Genomic DNA, 21416 nt, shown 5'->3' with positions numbered 1-21416 from the left:
TATTTGTGTTCAGATTTCATACTGACAATTATTTATCATCATGAGAAAGAAACAGATAATCATTTCAATGCAAAACGGTAAGATACTTGAATCCTCTTGAAGCAGCAGACTGGGTATTTCACAAATAGCTTAAGCACAATTTATGGAAATCATTTATTGCCAATGATAATTGTATATCTGTGTTCATCCAGCTGTACTGAGTGCTTCTCTTTCATATATCCCATAAAGCTCACAGATTGCACAGTTATTATGTCATGATACAATCAGTAGTGTTTGTGATGAATATGAATCCGCTGCCATTGTGTTCAGCACAAAGAGATGAAAGCGATGCAAACGCCTGGAGAAACGCAGAATCAAACGCTCACGATCGTCATGTTATGCGTGCGGTTATGTAGCACTTCCCCAGACAAGACTAAATATTAATCTCACAATGGAGCATGATGTGACATCAGCAGTATTTGTGCTGGATGCAAATTATATATTGATGCTTGTTCAAACAACAAAACTGACTAGTGAACAAAAAAAGAGATAGAGACCACAGCAACCATTTCCATAAGTATATATCTGATTGAAATTGCTGAACAAAACAACAACATCAGAGGAACGTCATCTCTGGATCAATAGAAAATGAAACTCTGAAAAATGATTTTCAGAATGAAATGCGAGACATTTCCACAGTGCAAAACATATAGGCCTACTCAAATCAACTACCGTAATTTCATGTTGTGACCCAAGATGAAAAATACAATCAGAATTTCAGGTATTCATAATTATTTTGCCCCTAATTATCAATTAGATAATAAATATTGACCAATTTGATCAGAAGATTCAATTAACATGTTGAACCTCCCATAGATTACAATAACATTGTAAGACCTTATCTTCTATGGTTAAATTCAAATATATAGATTATATTCCCCATAAATGTTCCCACTGACTACAGAAAGGCCACATATTTGATTATATCTTTCATATTTAGCATAAAACTATCAAATGTTTATTTAAAGTGCCCCTATTATGCAATTTAAAGGTTGATAATTTTATTTTAGAGGTCTCCTACAAGTTAACATGCATTCAAGGCCAAAAAACACTTTATTTTTCTCATAATATACATTGCACATCACCTCATTTCTCAAAGAGTCTCAAAATGGTTAGTTCAAAGATTCCGTCTCATTAAACCCCTCTTTTCCAAGAGCCTACTCTGCTCTGATTGGTCAGTCGGACAGTTTGTTGTGATTGGTCGACCGCTTGCAGCGCGTGTCGGAAATGAAATGCTTCCTCAGCACTTGATTCTCAGAGATACGGACAGTAACAATAGTGTCGGTTTTTCCGTATTAATTCCAGCTCAAGTCCTCGTCCTTTAAAGTGCAGCAAAGTGGATTCACAGCGCTGATAACAGCGTCTTCTCGACATGAACAACACACACCAAACTCTTCCAGTCTCAGCTTTAACTGAGGTAGATGTTGTTCACAGGCAGCCAATGAAGACCATAGGCTGGCATTATGCAAATTTGTTACATAGGTATGTAAAAGAAAGTGAGACTGGAATTGCTGACGACTTCACCAGTTCAGAATCGATTTCATTTAGGAAACTATTTAGGAGCACTTCGATATTTTAAAACTTTTACATTTATAAACGGCTATATTACATGCTGCACGAAAGGTAATATTTGAAAAAGCATAATGGGGCACTTTTAAAAAGGGTAATGGGTTACAATATCTCCAGAGATGAATGTTTTGTTAAATCTCATTAGGCAGATTTCTCCTCATATTATAATGAGGGGACATTAAAACCAAGTGTGTTTATCCAAATCAGAGGTGTTTTTTGGTCATGTCTGAAAGGGCAGAGGGAGGAGAGCACATGTTCAGAGCAAACAAAGCACATTTGTCAGTCCTGCACCTGTAGAGGCTGACGTTTAGTAGACGTGACACCGCCGATGCCAGAAATATCTTTAACTGCTGTCTGTGCTTCTACACCCCTGAGGCCGATCAAACCACATCTTACTCACAAAAGTCAATTACACTGAATGGGATTAGCCATGATGTTGAACCTTTAAACTGAAATGCCAAATGAAGATGCCTGCTCTTGCGAGCATCATTTGGACTAAAGTGATGTCTGGCACAGGAAAATTGACATCTTCACCATTTAATCAAATATTATTAAGAATTTGTTGACGATTTTGTAAGCATATGTGACCCTGGACCACAAAACCAGTCACATGGGTCAACTTTCTGAAATTGAGATCAATACATCTTCTGAAAGCTGAATAAATAAGCTTTCCATTGATGTATTTGTTAGGATAGGACAATATTTGGCCGAGGTACAACTATTGAAAATCTGGAATCTGAGGGTGCAAAAAAATCGAAATGAGAAAATCTCCTTTAAAGTTGTGCATTTATGTTCATGATTGTGCAGCATTCACTCACAAAAATAAATGTTTTATATATTTACGGTAGGAAATGTACAAAATATCTTCATGGAACATGATCTTTACTTAATATCCTAATGATTTTTGGCATAAAAGAAACATTTTGACCCATAATGTATTATTGGCTCACGTGCAACTTATGGCTGGTTTTGTGATCCAGGGTCACATATTGTGTAGTTGTGCTTGAAGTCAATGTTTTTATTTGTGATAATGCAATGAAACAAGAGATAACTAATTCATTTATTGAATATTGATTAATATTAACCACTGAATATGAAAAACTGATTATGTTGTAGTCAACGTTATTTTTATAATTTTTTGCATAGTAAAATAAAACCCGCAGCTGTAGTTTGTAAATAATTCTGTCAGATAAACACTTTAACCAAGTTTAGTATTTTGTTCTTCCCTCATATTTAAAATATTTTCCTCATTTATTGATGGTTTAATCAAACTTGTAGGGTCATTATGAAGAAATATCCCCTTCAGACATCACTTTTGGCCACTACTGTATGCTATATATTTCTTAGATTCAGTGATATGAGAAAGAGTGGTATTGTTGCTATTATGATTTTCTTTCTAAATGGAAAAATATTATTTGGGATGTATGTCAAAATATACGCAAATTATTTACTAAGTATCAGATATTAGCCAACATATTTAATTTGATGTACAATATAGAAGCATGTGGAGTTTGTACACATGGACACGATTGCAAAGAGTTTGACAAAATATTATTTTTTTTCTTCTGATGGTATCTCCAACATAAGCAATACACTTCAAAAACATGAGCAAGAAATTTATCTTTCTGACTTCAAACGTGGAACTGTAGCTCACACGAGCTTAATGACTGACTGTAAATGCACCATGATAAATCCATTACACATTGGAATAAAACAATTACACGGTGAATACCAAATCCCAGATACTGACACAACTCACAATGAAATGACCCATTGTCACAACTTCACCTCGAACCCATTGAAACACAACACACTATGTAGAGCTAAACATCTCTTTTAAATAAAAGTACAGTGTTGTAGTCCATAGTAACAAAAAAAGAAACATTTCGTACAGAAGAAAAGACAAGCTTGCTTCCAGAGTGTCATTGAACCAGATGTATAAATTCACACAGTAGGGAAGCTTTTCTTTACTGTAAATACTTAAAAGGTACACTATGTAACTTTTGGCCCTCTAGCTGTTAAAAACAAAACTGCATGCATTTTGCAGAAGAACATTGTTTTGGTTGTGCTTCGACTCTGTGTGACTGTGCGAGATATTAAGAGATTTAAGAGATCTCTTACCAGACTTAAGAGATATAACCAGTTTAGATGGAAAGAATCTCAAACTGACTAGCTGAAGACATTACTGTAGCTTTACCCCATCAAATCCAGCACACACAGCGCTACAATAACTATATGAAATGACCCTTCACAATAGATAATGCTTTACAATAAACTCGGTTTGAGGGCAACATTTGACAATTTATCTGTCCAATAAAATACCGTACCTGTTGAGTAAATAACACAACCTTCTTGCTGATTTTACAACATTTGAAACTCCTAAGTTCTCAAAAAATTTATGTTGGTTCTTGTTTTATTACGAGCTTTATCGCCTTCTCTTTCCAGCAGAATCTCCTCGGTGCGGTTCCTTGGAGGATCGAGATTTAGTTGCTCCATGTCAACCTCTCTAGCTCGTCGTTACAAATAACCTCTGCCGTCAACTAAACCATCCCATCAGGTCTGAAATATAACACTTATAGCAGGCTTACCATAGCCGAGGGAATCAGGGCAAGACAAAAACACGTTTTGAAAGAACGATTGATGATGTATTGACTGATTTGTTCATTTTGAACCAAAAAGTTACATAGCGTACCTTTGAATAGATGTGATCTTTTAACGATAAGGTATTTGATTCTCATTTAGCAGTAATTGATATATGTATAAAGATCATTTTCATTGTAGTTGCACATGTTGATTTAGTATCTGTGTGAGTTGTTACTGTATTCTTGTGACGCTTTGACAGCTGCCTGTCATCACATTCTCCCCGGACGCCGTGAGCCAAGAGCGTCATGTTGTCCTCACTGTTGTTCTGTCTACACACTCTTAAATATGTGGCAGAAAGGTGTTTTTCTTCAGTCATAACAACAAGACGGGTTGCTTTGATTTTATTAACGTTTTCACACCTATATGTATATTTATTTATGTATCATTACCAGGTCAACATTTTGGAGTTTATGAAAGCAAATCTCTTTAAGGTCAACAAGGCTGCATTTTTCTGGATCAAAAATACAATAAAAACTAAAATTGTTGGAAATGATTACAATTTAAAATAACTGTTTTTTTATTTTAATATATATTTTAAAATGATATATATTCCTGTAATAGCTAAATTGAATTGTCAGCATCCTCTTTTCAGTGTCACATGATCCTTCAGATTTCACATTTGATAAACATGTGAAATTCACATTGATAAATAGAAAGTCTAATAGAGCAGCATTCATTTGAAATATAAATATTTTGTAACCATGTAAACTGCTTTACTGTCATTTTTGATCAATTTAATGCATCCATGCTGATATAAATATATGTTTTTATATATATACATATACATACATATATACATATATATATATATATATATATATATATATATATATATATATATAAATATTTATATCTTACACTCACATAATCTGCTGATTTCTTATTTTGCCGTTTCTTATTTTCAGCCTAAATTCAGTCAGTCCCACAAGTAATTTGTGGTCCAATAAACGCAAGCAAAGAAAGGTGTATTATTGATCACTGTTGAAGACGTGAAGTGCATTTGGTGCATTCATGAGCAGTGGATTTTGGTTGCAGAGAGGAAATGCACTTACTGGCAAAGTAGCACTCCAAAACACTGAAAATATGTCTCAAAACCAGACAGATAAATACAATCTACACTCTGAAGCACGGGAGCTTATTAAATATATTTTTGTCTCTTTTTAGTTTAGTTTTTGTTTACAGAATACATGCCTATGCATATCTATGCACAGGTTTATGAATTGACTTTCAAGCAGTCCTAAAATTGTCCATGTTGTTGATCTTTTTCTTCCACACCCCCCCCTTCGCAACACAGACGAGGCAGAAAAGCACAGCTGCAAAAACAATAAAGCAGTCAGGAGTCTCGCAAGACAGATAAAAAGCTATTTTCAAATGCGAAGTGACCGTCCGACAGATCCTTGTAACCTCTTTTGACGTTTCAGAGACAGGATTCAGGCACTGAGGAGCTTTCCTTTGTTCGGAGACGGACGAGTGTGTCCTGTCCTGTCCTCTAGAGGATCGTTTCCCAGTAGAGTGTCCCACAAATCGACACATCCTTTGGTTTTTTTTTTTGCGAATAAACTTTTTTTGTTTGTGGCCACGGGCCTGAAGAGGATGTGAAGGGAGCTTGAATCTAGCAGCTTTAATATGACATATTTGAAGAAATGCGGCCCGTGTCTGTATTTTTTCAGCTCGCAGAAGTAGAGAGTTTCAGTGGTGCCGACACACAGGCTTTGAATGCTCTGTTGTCAACTCTTAAGTGCTGTCTGAGATGGGGGAGTTTGCGAACATTCAGTCAATGTTGCTTTGCTGTAAAGGAGTCTCCGGTCTCCAGTTCTTTGCCAGTATTGTCTTTTTCTCCGAACGTTCATGCGTACGTCTCGCCCGTCTTGAGGGCCACTAGCTCCGAGTCTTCAGTTTGTTTGCCGTTCAAGTGTTCGCTGTTGCAGTCGTGATGGAACATGAAAGCGGGCTCCTCGGTGATGGAGGTGGCGGTGTAGGAGGTGGACCTCATGGAGCAGTGCTCGCGCCGGCGCTGACCCCACTGGGCTTTGTATTGCATCCACTGGCGTTTCAGAGTTCCCTGGACCTGCAGTGAAACATGGCAGAATCAGAGAAACAAAATACTGTTTTCACTGCCACTTTTGATTCATGCATTCTTGCAGAGTAAAAAAAAATCAGTTACACTTTATTTTAAGGTGTCACTATCTACGTTTACATGGACACATTTTGGTTCAGTCGGAATGAAACCAATACGATTGATGAATCCGAACACGGGGTTTATATGAACAATAAATAAAGTGATCGGATTGATGTGCGCGTTTATATGTCACAAGTTTCAAATCGGAATTGATTTTTTGACATGCGCACACTGCACAAATATACAGAGTTTCCCGCTGTTCGTGCATAACTATTCTCCTCTATTGGTTCTTTATTTGTTTTAAACAGCAGACGTAATATTAATTATGATTTGGAGACGATGAGCATAACCGTTTTGCCGTGCTGCTTATATTTATCACGCAGTAAAAATGCCCCTCCACGCGGCCAAAACCAGTCGTCTGTGGATGAGAATCCAAAACAAGGACTGGTGGGACGTTGTCCTGCTCCACTTCACAGACGCTGAGTGAAATGAGAATTTTAGAATGACGGGACAGTTATTTATATGACACTTTATTCAACAGGAAGAACAGCTCGTTCCGCGCGTCATACGTCATTGCACATGCGCGGTCCTTTCAGTTTCGGTTTTCAATCCGATCAAGTGTTTACATGTTCTCTCGATTGCATTACAAAAGGAATAATAAACCTTTCAATCCGATCGAAATTTCATTCGGATCCGATCGATGAAGGTGTTTACATGAAGGTTTTTTAGTCCGATTGAGCCGTCAATCCGATTATAAGTGTGTCCATGTAAACGGTAGTTGCATGTAATTATGCATAATTTACTGTTATGGTAAGTACATGTATCAAGGACACAGTAAAACAAAGTGTTACCTTATAATCTTACTGACACAGTATAATGTTAGAATATACATATGTGTTTGGCTATTCTACAGAATCAGCCAGTGCTTTTTTTGTGTGTGTGGAATGTAATTGGACAAAGCTGTAGTCATTTTTTCTTGCGCTGAAACATCTCTTCGGTCAAAACATTCTTTGAGCTTTGTAGTTTTATTATAACCATCTTTGAAGATGAACTTGAGTCAAACACGGTCTGTGATGATCAGTCTGTAAACAACTATATTAAATTATTAAACACCTATGCAAATTGCCGTTGAATGTAATGTTGATCAATTTCAGGTAGCAGGTTTCAGTTTAACATCTGTTTTTATCTGGTAACATCTGGTGTCCCAGAGCCTTGTCAGGGCGTTGAGAAAAGTGTGATTTGACAAGCTGCACTGTTTGTGCATCAAAGTTACTTAAAACTGTAGCCTACTTTTATTTATTATTTTATTTTTATTTTTTATTTTTTTACTTTTTTAGTGTGTAATGTTGCTGTTTGAGCATGAAAAAGGTCTGCGAAGTTACAAAGCAAAAAGTCACTGCTAAGTGAGATATTCTCTATATCAGTTTCTGAACTCCCTGAAACGCCTCCATTGTAGTCTTGAGTTTTCTTCTGGGAACAAACGTCAAAATATTCCTCATTTAAATTATTCCTGCCTAAGGTATACGCAAAAAAAATGAAATAAAATGGTGTTAGGCCCTGGTCGAGTTAGTTAGTAGTATGTTAAAACTCGCGATTATGGGAAGGGGCGTGACATTTCCACAACACTATTCAAGCGGTTGACCAATCACAACACACTGATCCAGCCGACCAATCAGAGCACATTGTGCTTTTCAGAAGGAGGGGCTTCATAGAGACAGGAACTAAACAGAGCGTTACTGACAGACTGGGAAGAGAGGAGCTGCAACAATGTCAAATATGAGAAAAATAAGGTGTTTTTTGAACATTCAAGCATGAAAACCTATTCTAGTAGAGCCCAAAAACAAAATCAAGACTTTGTGAAAGGGCATACATTTCTTGACCATAACTTTAGTATTAATTACGTTTTTGTTTTAGCATTTTAGCCCGTCAGCATGTGGGAATTATATTACTTTATTATTATCATAACTGATTTTGATGCGCCAATTACCGCTCTGTACTTTTACCACATAACAAAGAGGGATATTGGATCAGACACAAATACCGAGGAGACGGCGGCACAGGGGAAGGACATTAGACGAGAACGAATCATTACGCGGAGGTAAACAAACACCACCACAAAGAAAATGTTATTCTGTGTCAGTGCTCCTTTTATTGTCCTGAAACAGGATCTGTGCTTAGGACACATCCAAATAGTTTGTAGACGCGCTGATGCTGATGCGAGCTGGCTGCTCATGCAGAAGCTAATAATTGACCCATTTTCCAGGCCCAGAAATAATTCAGCATGTTTAAAACATGACTTACACATAGGCGGATGAAAGGCGCTAATTCATTCTATTCAAGTTCGTGCCAGGAACCTCATGCTGAGTATTCTAATGAAACTGTGTCTTCATTGTTTTGGTTTTGTCATGCATAAGTGCTCTAAGTCTGTTTTCCTCAAGTCTGGTAAATGCGTTTTGACATGGCTGTTGGTATTTACTGCCACTTAATACTCTTTTCATGTACCCCCCTCACTTCAAGGGACACTTCAAAAACACGTCTGGCTTTCAAATAGATGTTCGGTGAATGTGTAAACGCATGACATGAGAAATGTCTCCATCCTTTGTGACTACGACCGACCCTTGAGAAAGTTATATCAGTGGCAGTACAATGCAACAGCAAAAGTTTTTAGGCCTAAATTTAAAGTAACCATAAAATCAAAATGGATAATTCTTATTTTATGTATGGAATATTGTAGTATTTATTATAAATAATTTATCCAGGCACATTATTATTTCTCTTGCCCTCATAATCTTTCATCAAAACAACTCCCCCTCCCTCTCGCAGCGACATCTCTTCTCTGATGAAGTGTTTCTGTCGTGAGGGCGGGGCAACCTGTCACTCACATCTGATCCACCAATAGCAACCCACAACCATCCAATCAATTCCCAGACTAAATCAAGTCCCGCCCTACACTTTTTCTTGTTCAAGAAGCCGTTTCACACAAATATACGTCACAATAGGGAAGAAAAGACTATCGCAACTTCTGTTTAACGACTTTAAGATTTATGTATTTGAATTGCACATAAAATCCATCCATTTGGATTGCAGTTTGAACATAAACAAACTAAACGTAATGTGATGCATATTTGTCAGTCATACATAAATGAAACAGGCAAGATTAGCTTATTATTAACTGTTAGCATCTGTGTGTTTTTTAATCAGTCATATAAAATATGGCTATCTGAGAGCAAGCAATATTCATTTAGTTAAAATGTATGAGAATGAAAGAAAGTGTATTTATTGATTATAAATCTATAAATCTGGTAATTGTGTTTTTTAACTCATTCAGTTTCACATTATTAGTACTATTACAGAAATCTTGCATGCTTCTTATTTAATGTATGACTGAAAATATGCAACACATTACGTTTATTAGTTTATGTTAAAATTGTGTAATCCAAATGGATGGAAATATTATAGGCAATTCAAATTAATAAATCTTAATTGCAGGCATATATACAGTATATACTGTATGGAGAGAGAGAGTGTTGAATGATGTTGTTTACATAATCTCTGAGTTAATTTAACTTAATCTCTTTAAAACCCTGATTTTCACAGTCAACAGCCATGTCATGTGTGCGTCATCCCAGATCATGGAGGAAAGCGACATCAACCATGTCTGAAGCAATGTGTCAGTTGCACAACATGGCCAGGTATTCACCCAGAAACTCACTGAACGCCTGACTGACTTCCTGAACACCAGCCACTTGGACAAAACGTCAAGCTATCTCAAAGGTCACATCATTCACAGGGGGTGATTTCGCTTACGTTTAGCCCCTTTTATAAAGATGGCAGGCATTACTTTAACATAGTTGAATGTGATGTGGAAAGCAATTGTTGTTTAGCCAACCTCATGTCAATTCAAACCTGAATGCTGTATTCAAAGTCATCTGAATAGTTTTAAATAGGCCCAATTATGCTATTTTAAAGGTTCCTAATTTTGTTTTGGAGGTCTCATACAATCGGTTCACATGCACCGAGGTCAAAACACTTTATTTTTCTCATAATATACATTGCACAACACCCAATTTCTCAAAGTGACTGAAAATGGTTTGTTTGAAGATTCTGTTGTGATTGGTCGACTGCTTACAGCGGTCATTACCATATCTGACTTTCAGCTCCGAAGGCTTCCTCAGCACTTAATATTTAGAGATACGAACAGTCATGTTAGTGTCTGTTTTTTACGTATTAATTCCAGCCCGAGTCCTCATCCTTTTGAATTGGAGCAAAGTGGATTCACAGCGCTGAAAACAGCATCTTCTCGACATGAACAACACAAACCAAACTCTTCCAGTCTCAGCTACAACTATGTATTTCAGGACGGGTCAAAAGTACACCTTGTTTGCGGGCAGCCAATGAAGATGATATATTCTGCCATTATGCAAATTTGTTACATTGTAGACTGGAATTGCTGACGACTAGTTTAAGACTAGTTTAACTTTCTTTTAGAAGACAATAACTCTTTTGCAATCACAAACAGCTATATGTATGTAGGATAATATTTGAATTAGCATAATAGGTGCACTTCAATAGTTTTTAGGAGACAAGTGGAAAAACTTGTTTTTCACTTACAATCTGACGAACCTCTAATAATGTCATTCTCCATTCAACATTTTCACATTGGCAAACTCTTGTTTTGTTGCAAAACATGTGTAAACCAATGGCTTTTTACAATACAACTTGCCGCTCTATTTTTAGCTTTGAAATGTGAATTATCCATTACCAAAAAGTAGTATGGACCACTTTTATGGGGGTTTTATGATGTTGCAATGAAAATATTAAAATTATATTTCTCAAAAAATAAATCTTAACTACATGAGGGTGAGTAAACAATGCCAGAGTTAAGCATTATGGGGTGAAATATCCATTTATAATGATATTAATCTGCTCAGTCTGCTTACCTCTCCATTGAAAAAACAGAATATGGTTGCCACCAGCAATCCCTTGCAAAACAGAAAACATGGAAGCATTAACAATCATTTTTCGGTGTCTTCCACAAGTAAAAAGAGTTAGCATTCAGTCCGAGTTACCTGGTAATGCATTAATATGTGCATTATGTAATCATATATCTCTCCTGCCAAGCGGTTTTCTGGCCGCCAAGGGAAGATGACGAACTGAATGCCCAATAAGGGCACCAGAATCAGGGTGGCTCTCACCGCCTTCATATACATGTTGGACTCGGCTCGGTGCGTATCTCTCAGTTTGGTCACCAAGACCCGTACTATGTTCAGCAGAAAGAATAAATTGACCTACAACATAAAAAGATATATATAAAAATGAACTCCAAACAGTCTTTAACTAACATGCTCTATTTAGATTTTAATTTCACACAGAGTTGCCACAATTAGGCTGTGAATGAACACAGTGAAGTCATTGACTCGATAATCCAATTTGAACAGAAACACGATCTAATGAGATTTTAAACGCAATATTTGTCATTTGCGGCAGAACATATTGCATTCAAACTTTTCCTTAAAATTAAGCGTTCTCAAGTATTTTTCATGATTAAAATGGATTACTCAGAGACAGAATCATGGTAAATATCGTGTGAATATATGCAAAGCTCAATATGATAGATAATAAATAAATGGACTCACTAATAAAGCTGCCATAATGGGGCCGTGAACCACGTAGAGCAGATGGGTCTCCACACTCATCCAGCAGCTAGTGGAAAAATATAATAACTCTCATATCAGACCCACTGTCCACTGAATCTGGCCTGTCTTCTGTATTTACTGCTGAAAAGCAGTGAACATTACTCACTTGTCATCAAAGTATTTCTTTCTCGCCACAGCATGGATGGATGCAGGCACCAAGGGGAATCCTGTTGAAAGGAGAATTGAGACATAAGTCACAAAATATTATGCCTCTAATGCAAAATGAGTGATAAGGCCGTAACTGTTATTAGACGGTGAGCCATGACCACGTGAAATGCGTAACTTGATTTATTAAAGTATTTGAAATAGCGCTTTACAGGCTCAGCATTTCTAGGCTAAATAAACAGTAGTCTTTGATGCATGATGACCGGACGATTATCAGTAAATAATGACTTACATTTCAGCCAATTTCTCACTCAAAATTATCAAATAATGCACAGATGATATGAACTATGATACATGTATGGTGTTTTTTCCGCTCATTCACTTTCAATTATGGGAAGGTATGGCTTGGAAATTCTTCAAACATTTTCCATTTGTTTTTCTGAGTCAAACGTCTAAGTCATATAGGGTAAAACAACAAGAGGATGAGGAAATAATTACATATTTTTGGGTGACATATTCCTGTAATGATGAGAGTTTTAACAGAGGCTTTGAATATCCACAGGACAGCTTGAAAAGCCACAAGGCAGATTTTCTACAGATGGTCGAGGGCTGTCTTTTCTCGCTTTGGAAATAGATGATCCGGCACAGGGTTATCGCACAATCTTTAATAATGCTCCACAATTCAAGGCTTTTTTTTGTCCATATGTTAGTTACTTCCTAATCCGTGTCATTGCTAACACAGAGAACAGGCGAAGCAAGATAGTTAAGCCCTGATCTTCGATAAACCGTCCTAATAAAACTGTCACTGGGAACAGTAAAGTACATCCGAACGTGAAATAAACCACGACCCCAAACATCCACAACTCGCCAGCACATTGTGTCCTAACTGTGGATTGGCTGATTCGTCTGTCTTTAAACAAGTGTTTGTGCCGGCGACAGTGTTTTCTGTTTATGGAGCAAGAGGACATGACCACGAGCAAATGTATCCAATAAATGATGGAGCAAAGACTGATGAAACAGCTGGCTTTGAAAACAGGTCACGATAAACTCCGTGCTTAGCAAAATAGAAACGGCGTTCATATTTACAATTTCGAGTTGGCTGACAGATGGGAAAGCAAAACTGGGAGCTGCGCTCAGACATGGGGAGCAGAGCTGGCGGAGACAGACTCACCCCAGCCCAGAAGATAATACCAGTGCAGATGCTGCTCCTCTGCAAATACGGCCACCACGATCAGCGTGTGCAGGTAAATCCCCTCGCAGAGCATCCAGAAATAGTTACAGCCCAGCATGTACATGTGGAAGAAGTGCAGCACCTTGCAGCCAACCTGAAGAGGGAGAAAGGTGAGAGAATGAAGTAGACGGGTGCTTTAAGTTTCACAATTCATGCTAAATCTAACAGGACAGCCCTGCTGAAAAGACCAGACTACACCAGCATTAATGGCAATGTCCAAGCCTATTTATACTGGTTTGGTTCTGGATTAGCTGGTTAAGAATTAATGCTTTGCCAGATATCTACTGCATTGGCTCAGGTGGTTGGTAACATTTATTTTTAACAATATCAATTTCATGAACTGCATAGACACAGCAATATGCAAAATTATTTACATGGCATAGGCCGATTAGGACATCTCACCATTTTATAAAAGCATTACCAACAGCAAAAACCTGATTTAACAGCCTAACATTGAACAAACACTGATCCAAATATTGTTTTCGGATTAGCCAAATTAGTGACAGATGGATTTACATCAAAAGTTTGTTTAGACGCACAACTTAAAACTATGGGAAGCATTTTCTCCTTTCTTTTAAAAGTTCATTTCGTTTGCTATCCTAACTATGTATGATTATGGAGACGTGTGTGTTGTGTTCTTTAACGGTCTGCCTAGAAAAAAAAGCTATCACGATGCCAAACCCCCTCATGGAAAAAGAACGCCTTCGTGTTTACAACTGTTACGGCATACACACTTTAACCCCCAAGAGTTGTACAAGGCGGTCTGTTATTGTAGGGACATCGACTTTATATTTTCACACCCCTAAAAATGCAGCTGAACAAAACTAACTGTGATTGGTTGCTTTACATGTCAGTCAGACTGCCAATGAAAGCAGACCTTCTACCCTCGGTCTGAAGGTCTGGCTACGAGAGACTAGATGACATGTAGTTGCAAAGTTACATAGTATAACATCTAAAGCGGACTGTCTAAATAAAGTGTACACTTAAATTAAAGTTTTCAAACAGGTTTCACAATCTTTTATTGGTCTGCTAAGCAGATAGTCCCGCCTCAAGCTCACGCTATTGGTTGAGCCAGTTTTACTGTGTTGGCCAAAGTGTTTACTTGGAAATGAAAGGCCTATTTATAGTTGAGCCTGCAAATTAATCTAAGAAGTGTTTAAAAAACCTTCAGAATACCAATTCCTGATCTTTAACATGGGCTGGACGATCCCTTCCTCTGAATTTTTTGAGTTGCCTGGCTGCTTTGTACGAGCATGTGTGCAGTTTTAATTAGAAAATGCTGGCAAAGTGTCTTTTCTCAATCCACTGAGCTGGATCACACTCACCTCCCAACAACACGTCAGTCACCCAGATTAACTTTTTACCATATGTCCATGGCATAGCTCTCATCTGCCTGATACACCCACGCAACTGGCAGCAAGTCCACACACATGTTATTCCACACACACAACTTTCCTTCAGAAGTCAAGGCTCTTTTACTTTAAATTCAGATGTCCTTGACATGTAATGGCATTCTAGTCAGAGCACAGCTTGTGTCAGAAACACAGGGTTTAAGTCTAAACTAAACCTATCTGCAACCTCTTCTCCTTGAGGGTGGAAATGCATTCTGCACTGACCGCGGCTCGACTGCAGTTGGAAGGAAAAACAGAAGGAGCTTGTTCCTCAGGCTGAACAAGGATGCCATAAATTAAACATAGATAATGCACCCACACCCCCGAAAGAATGCACATTTTAAGACATTACACTGCATAAAAAATCATTTTGAGAAAGTAAGTACTTTTACAGGCACAGCAGTAGTGTTTGTTTTTTTAAATGAAGGAGTCTGATGAATGCAATAATGCACTCTCAGACAAGCCAATATTTTCAGATGTGTACGAAAAAAATGATTATGATCTTTCTGAAACTCCAAAACTACACCTCCACTGCACTCCAGTCCTTTCTGAACTTCAAAATCCACTCATCCAATCCATTTGAAACCCGGGATAGCAGTGTGCAAACTCGTTTTAGACTGTCTCACTTTTTATCTGTTTTTTTCTCATAATATTGGTATACCAGAAAAAAGAATAGGCAATTCTCCTCGATCACATTATAGGTACAGTAGCTAAAAGTGAATGTTTTTCTTGAAACGCATCTCCTCGCCACACCTCTTAGATCATGCAGAGCATTCCACTGTGGCAGATTTATGCATTCCTCCATAGAGAGCAAAACCTGAAAAGATCATTTTCCATGAAAAGGTCTCATGCAATGAATATACAATGTGAATAAAACAATATAACCTTTTATGGTGTACTAAATATGTGTTTATTCTTAAGTGTACAATCGTACACATCACAAATATAGAAAATCTATGGTCTTTACCCAAATGTAAGTATTTTTTAAATGTCAAGACACAATATCACAAATTGAAGCATAGGTACTCTGTCAAAACTTAAATTTAAATTAAATGATAAATTAAATATTCTTCTCAGTTATTAATTTAATATATACACAAACACTACTGTTCAAAAGCTTTGATTTTTAGAAGAAGTTTACCAAAGCTGCATTTATTTGATCCAAAATACAGCAAAAACTGTAATACTGTGGAATATTTCTACAATTTAAAATGACTTTTCTATTTGAATATATTTTAAATTGCAATTCCTGTCATTCCTCCTATCTATCTATCTATCTATCTATCTATCTATCTATCTATCTATCTATCTATCTATCTATCTATCTATCTATCTATCTATCTATCTATCTATCGTGAAATGGTCTAAATGAAACAACAGTTTGATTACACTTCTGATCTAATATTTGGATCAGCCTTTTTTCCTCCTTTTTTAGAAACAGAAAGCAGTACAATAAGGTAATAGTACACTCTAAAAAATGCTGGGTTGTTTCAACCCAATTTTGGGTCAAATATGGACAAACCCAGCCGTTGGGTTAAATTTTTACATTACATTTTTAACCCAAGGGTTTGTCCATATTTGACCCAAAATTGGGTTGAAACAACCCAGCATTTTTTAGAGTGTAACAATAGGGGTTTTCACACTTGAAATAACCCTGGGTCATTCTAAACCCCGGGTAAATGGAATATATATTACCGACTGTTCAATTAAGTTTATACGGAATGAATGTTTCAAACTATAAGAATGAAACCGTTCCAGTTTTCTGTGACCATTTGACATTTTCCCCCTCAAACCAACTGTGTTTATACACAAAAAAATGCTGGGTTGTTTCAACCCATTGTTGGGTCAATTATGGAAAACTTAATTTTTAAACCCAACGGTTGGGTTTGTTCATATTTGACCCAAACATGGGTTGAAAAAACCCAGCATTTTTTAGGGTGTACAACATGCATGACGCTGCGTTTCCGTGACTGCACAAAGCACGTGAATATGAGGCATACGATTGGTTTTCTGTTGCTAAGCATCTAGCCGTAACATCTATGCGTTTAGCACCGCAATGCAGGGTTAACAGCGTAAAGCCGTGCTAATCGTGCTTCTGAGCCATGTTTCATAACCCTGGGTAAAAAGCTGTGCTACCCCCCGCTTCTAATTTACAAGTGTGAAATGTTCCTTTTACGGGGTGGAAAGCGAGGTTTAGGACGCAGTGTGAAAAGCCCTGTTGGTGATGTGAGCGTTGTGGAGGTGAGGCCACGCACCGGATTCCTCTGCACCACTTTGGGGTTGTTGACCACAGTTATGAGGTTGACGATGGTGAAGGCTGAGTTGAGCACATACGAGAAGAATAAGTTCTTGTGTAGAGTGATTCTCTGACAGCTCAGACTCCTGGATGGGAGATAAGGAAATATTAATCACGGATCATTCATGACAGAGGGAGTTGTGTGACTTTTTGCAGAGTAATTCAGTTTGACAGTTCATTTCAGGATGGAAACGACAACAAAGAATTGGGATAGTTTAGATACATACAAAAAAATCTCAAGCACTGAGCTTTTTTTCAGTATTTCCAACACATCACAGGTGAATTAATAATGAATAAATCAGACCATTCATTCATGCACATTGCCAAACACCTTTTAACAGAAGGTATATATTCAATATATTTTTTGTCCGTCCCATCTTTTAAATGCCTCCTTACAAAGCCTGCATTACACTTTGACTGTCAGATATGCAGAAAAGTAGACGCTACACGCAGCCAGAGTTTCCTCTATATGATCTCACCATGTGACTTGGCAGGCATCACTGATGTGCAAATGTACACTCTAAAAAATGCTGGTCAAATATGGACAAACCCAAACGTTGGATCAAAAATGCAATTTAAAGATTTAACCCAATGGCTGGGTTTGTCCATATTTGACCCAAAATTGGGTTAAAACAACCCAGCATTTTTTAGAGTGGGTGATATGGTAATATCAGAAGCTCAAGGATTTCATTTTGAGAATGTTTTTTTTTAGCCCAGTTTCAATAAATTGGGCGGGTTAAGTACTGAATGTTACAGTATGTTTTAGTAGTACAATGAACTCTTTATATCTCGAAAGATAAAGGGAAATTGCATTCCTCATGATATGACCCATTTAATGACATAAACAGAACATCAATTTTGTGCCACCTGAGGCCTGAGCAGCCTTATTTCAAATAATGTGATTGTGAGATGCTTGCCTGTCTTTAACAGTAATTGCTTATTGGTTGAAAATTAAAACTCAAAATGTTTGCAAGGGATTATTCATGAAGCCTCTAGAAGGTTAAGGAACAGTGATCTTCAGAAATATATACACTACAATACCCTTCAAAATTTTCAGATCAGTAAGATTTTTGTTTTATGTTTTAAAAGAAGTCTTTTCTGCTCACCAAGGCTGCATTTATTTGATCAAAAATACCGTAAAAACATTAATATTGTGAAATGTTATTACAATTTCTAAAACCTAATTTATATTTGAATATATTTAAAAATTTAATTTAAAAATGTATTTGTGTGATGGAAAAATGAATTTTCAGCATCATTACTCCAGTCTTCAGTGTCACATGATCCTTCAGAAATAATTCCAGTAGGCTGATTTTTATGCTGATTAAAAATTTGTATTATCAACGTTAAAAACAGTTGTGCTGCTTAATATTTTTAAGGAAACCGTGATACTTTTTTCAGGTTTTTTTGATGAATAGAAAGTTAGAATGAATAATAACTCTAACCCACGACCATTATTTATTTTAAATATACATCTTAGAAGATAGAAATCTAGAGGAAGAAAAGGGGGTATTTCTGAGTATGAAATGTTGTTCTGTTGTTGGTCAGGAGTTGTTAAATATGCCAAATTTGGGACGTAAAACAAGTTCACACCTGCATCCGCAAATGTCATCACAATCTCCCAATTAAGAAAGTCATGCTACTCACATGATTTCACTCAGTTTAACCTAAAATTGCCAGCAGAGATCAGCTGAGTGCAAAGCTGGGGTGGGAGTGAAAGCTGAGCTCATTTTCCAAAGCTATTTCCCATATTCCTAACCAAAAATTTCTGGCATTATTCGGTGGGGCATAAATTAAAGCTTAGTGCAGCTGTATGCTGACACGTACCTCTTTGAGCACCACATCTGGACTCAATAAGACGACATTAAGACTTTGACATCTCAGAAGATCGGACTGTAAATATCACCATCGCACCATAAAAACAAGCGTTGCTACGTTACACTTCCAGATAGTGTACCAAACTAGCTGAACATCATAAGTGACACGATACAAATATTAACAATTGCGAATAAATTAACTGGCCCGGTGATATTTCAAAAAAGTTGCAAGATGTAGACCCGTTGATCAGATCGCTTAGGCACCATCACAATGAAGCCAAAGACGTCCAAATGTTCTTTAAATAATGCTTTTCTTTCCCCCGGTAATTTTAGGCTACGTTTGCAGGGATATGAAACATGCGATAATGCCATAATCAAAAATTAAATGAAATGAATCTGTGTCCAACAGACTGTAATTTCTTTAAAAACAAAAACAGAAAAAGTATTTATTGAGTGCTAATGTTGATATTTGGTCTTAATAGAAATATGCTTTTAATCTTCTAAATAATAATCAGTTCTAAAGAGTACATTAAGCAATCATGGAAAGATTGAGAGAGAGAGAGAGAGAGAGAGAGAGAGAGAGAGAGAATCAGTGTACTGAAAAAATGATTATAAAATAAACTATTAGATTGTAAGCTTACTTGCTGGATGCAACTGTCATACTATGTGACATACAACCCAAAAGTTGATGTGGCGTTTAATGTATATATGACTCTTTGGCTCCTACATTTAATTACCCATGAAATTAAGTTTACTCTAGGGGAAACCGACATACGGAGGAAGCCAAGTCAGCATGAAATGACACACAAAACCTGACAAATACTACTCGTCATTTGGCTCAGAGCTTAGTGCAGCTTTGCCAGACAAATGGACACCAAGGATTTGCACTCAATAAAACACAATGATGAGAAACTATCGTTTTTTTGCGATGCCGGAGCCAAATGACCTTTCTCTTTCAGTCTGCAAGTAGAGTGCAAACAGTCGGGTCCTATTAAAAGTTCATTTGTTAATGTTAATGACAGAAGGATCAATAAATCATTTAAACGTCCATAAAAATATGCACGCTCGTTGAACTGAATCACAAATCATACAATGTTCTGTGATGTGTTTATTTCAAGCACCAAATTAATAATCTGAATAACTGCGCTTCGTGACTGACAGCATATTTAAGTTTAAGTATACACAACTGTACCTTTAAATAGTTTTGACACACATACTTATTCTATAAAACAAATGAACATATAGGAAATAAAATACAAAGATAGTTCGGCTTTTTTTGGATGTTATCTTTTCGTGGTCACGCTCTGTTTAGATTCCGACTGCGGACATTCTCTCAAGCAACTTTATAAGACGTACGCTTGCTTTTGAAACTAGGAGTTCTCATTTATGCTGAACAACCGTTGGCTGCTTTTCTTTCACAATCCAGTCCAACTCAACCATTAAAATAGTTTTTTAAAGAAACGGTAGTTGGGTTCATTCTCCTACTGAAAGATAAACTTTCAGGCAACTAAAGCAGGATCTCCAGAAGAATTTTCCTGCTTTTTTTCTCCTTTTTTTCTTTTCATTTTAACAGAAGGTCCAAGTTCTACTGATGAAAAGCTTTTCTTTGTTTATGTGTTACGTTTTTAGGGACCACCTTTTCTAGACAGTGATTGGGTGGTCTGGTTTAACTTCCCCTTCCAGATTGAGACTGAGACATCCAAACACAATATTTATGCCCTTGTTTGCTAAATCTGAATCATTAAGAATCTAAGAATGTATCATCAAAATTTTGCAGTTCTCAGTACCAGAGCAAAAACTGTTGAATTACTGTATACTTAAAAAAAATGTTGTCCCGTTATCAATATCTCATCCGATATTACAAAACCGATACGATACCAGATAATGGGAAAATGCTTTAATATCAGGGAGGAAATTGGTAAAAAAAAACGATTATCGGTCAATCTCTAGTCTTAATTGTACAATGAATCTCTTATTTACATATTGTAGGTACTGTATACAATGAAAGGATTATCACAAGCAAACAAAACAAAACCTTGTGCGTTTTCAGCAGTGTTTCTGACTATCTTACGGACTAGCACCTCTGATAGGCCATTGCGTTCATGCGCTCAACAAATATGATTGTGATTGGCTACTCAAAGCTTGTAAAAACACACTGTAAATAGAAACCTTTGAAGCTCAGAGAGCAACCTGTAGAAACGTACGGCCTGCTGAATGCTTGAACCTGATTGGTTGACAAAAGTTCTAAGGTGTGCAATTATTTTCAGGGAAACGCACGGCTAGTTCAAGGCAGGTCTTGACCGCATTACATGTCCATATCACTTCGCCAAATGATTTCAGTTATTTCAAAGGTCCTTGCAGACTACAACAGCAAACGAACCAAAACCCACAATGACACTGACCAAGCAAATCAATATAGTAAACAATAGAATAAAAACAACAAATTATTTCCATGTTTTTTGACTAATACATTTTATTATTTACAAAAAAGCATACTCTCTTTCTCCTGC

General features: G+C 36.9%; 1 protein-coding gene across 2 annotated transcripts in view; it reads right to left on the bottom strand.

Annotated features, from left to right (window-relative positions):
• Positions 1-5429: 5429 nt before the first annotated feature.
• The window catches only part of calcr (calcitonin receptor), a 50890-nt gene continuing 34903 nt past the window's right edge, over positions 5430-21416 (bottom strand). Inside the window, exons 10-16 of one of the 2 annotated variants that reach the window (XM_079591633.1) lie at positions 17049-17175; positions 13343-13496; positions 12173-12233; positions 12007-12073; positions 11440-11658; positions 11311-11352; positions 5430-6319 (exon numbers count right to left, since the gene is read on the bottom strand). In XM_079591633.1, coding sequence (XP_079447759.1) covers positions 6098-6319; positions 11311-11352; positions 11440-11658; positions 12007-12073; positions 12173-12233; positions 13343-13496; positions 17049-17175 — 892 coding nt within the window. In that variant the 3' untranslated portion in view covers positions 5430-6097. The remainder of the gene's footprint in view (positions 6320-11310; positions 11353-11439; positions 11659-12006; positions 12074-12172; positions 12234-13342; positions 13497-17048; positions 17176-21416) is intronic. The other variant, XM_079591634.1, reaches the window with a different exon arrangement.

The sequence above is a fragment of the Phoxinus phoxinus genome (genome assembly GCF_949152265.1).
Source record: "Phoxinus phoxinus genome assembly, chromosome: 19".
NCBI classification, from domain to species: domain Eukaryota; kingdom Metazoa; phylum Chordata; class Actinopteri; order Cypriniformes; family Leuciscidae; genus Phoxinus; species Phoxinus phoxinus.
The sequence above is the reverse complement of the archived record's forward strand: the minus strand, read 5'-3'. Positions and strand labels throughout refer to the sequence as shown.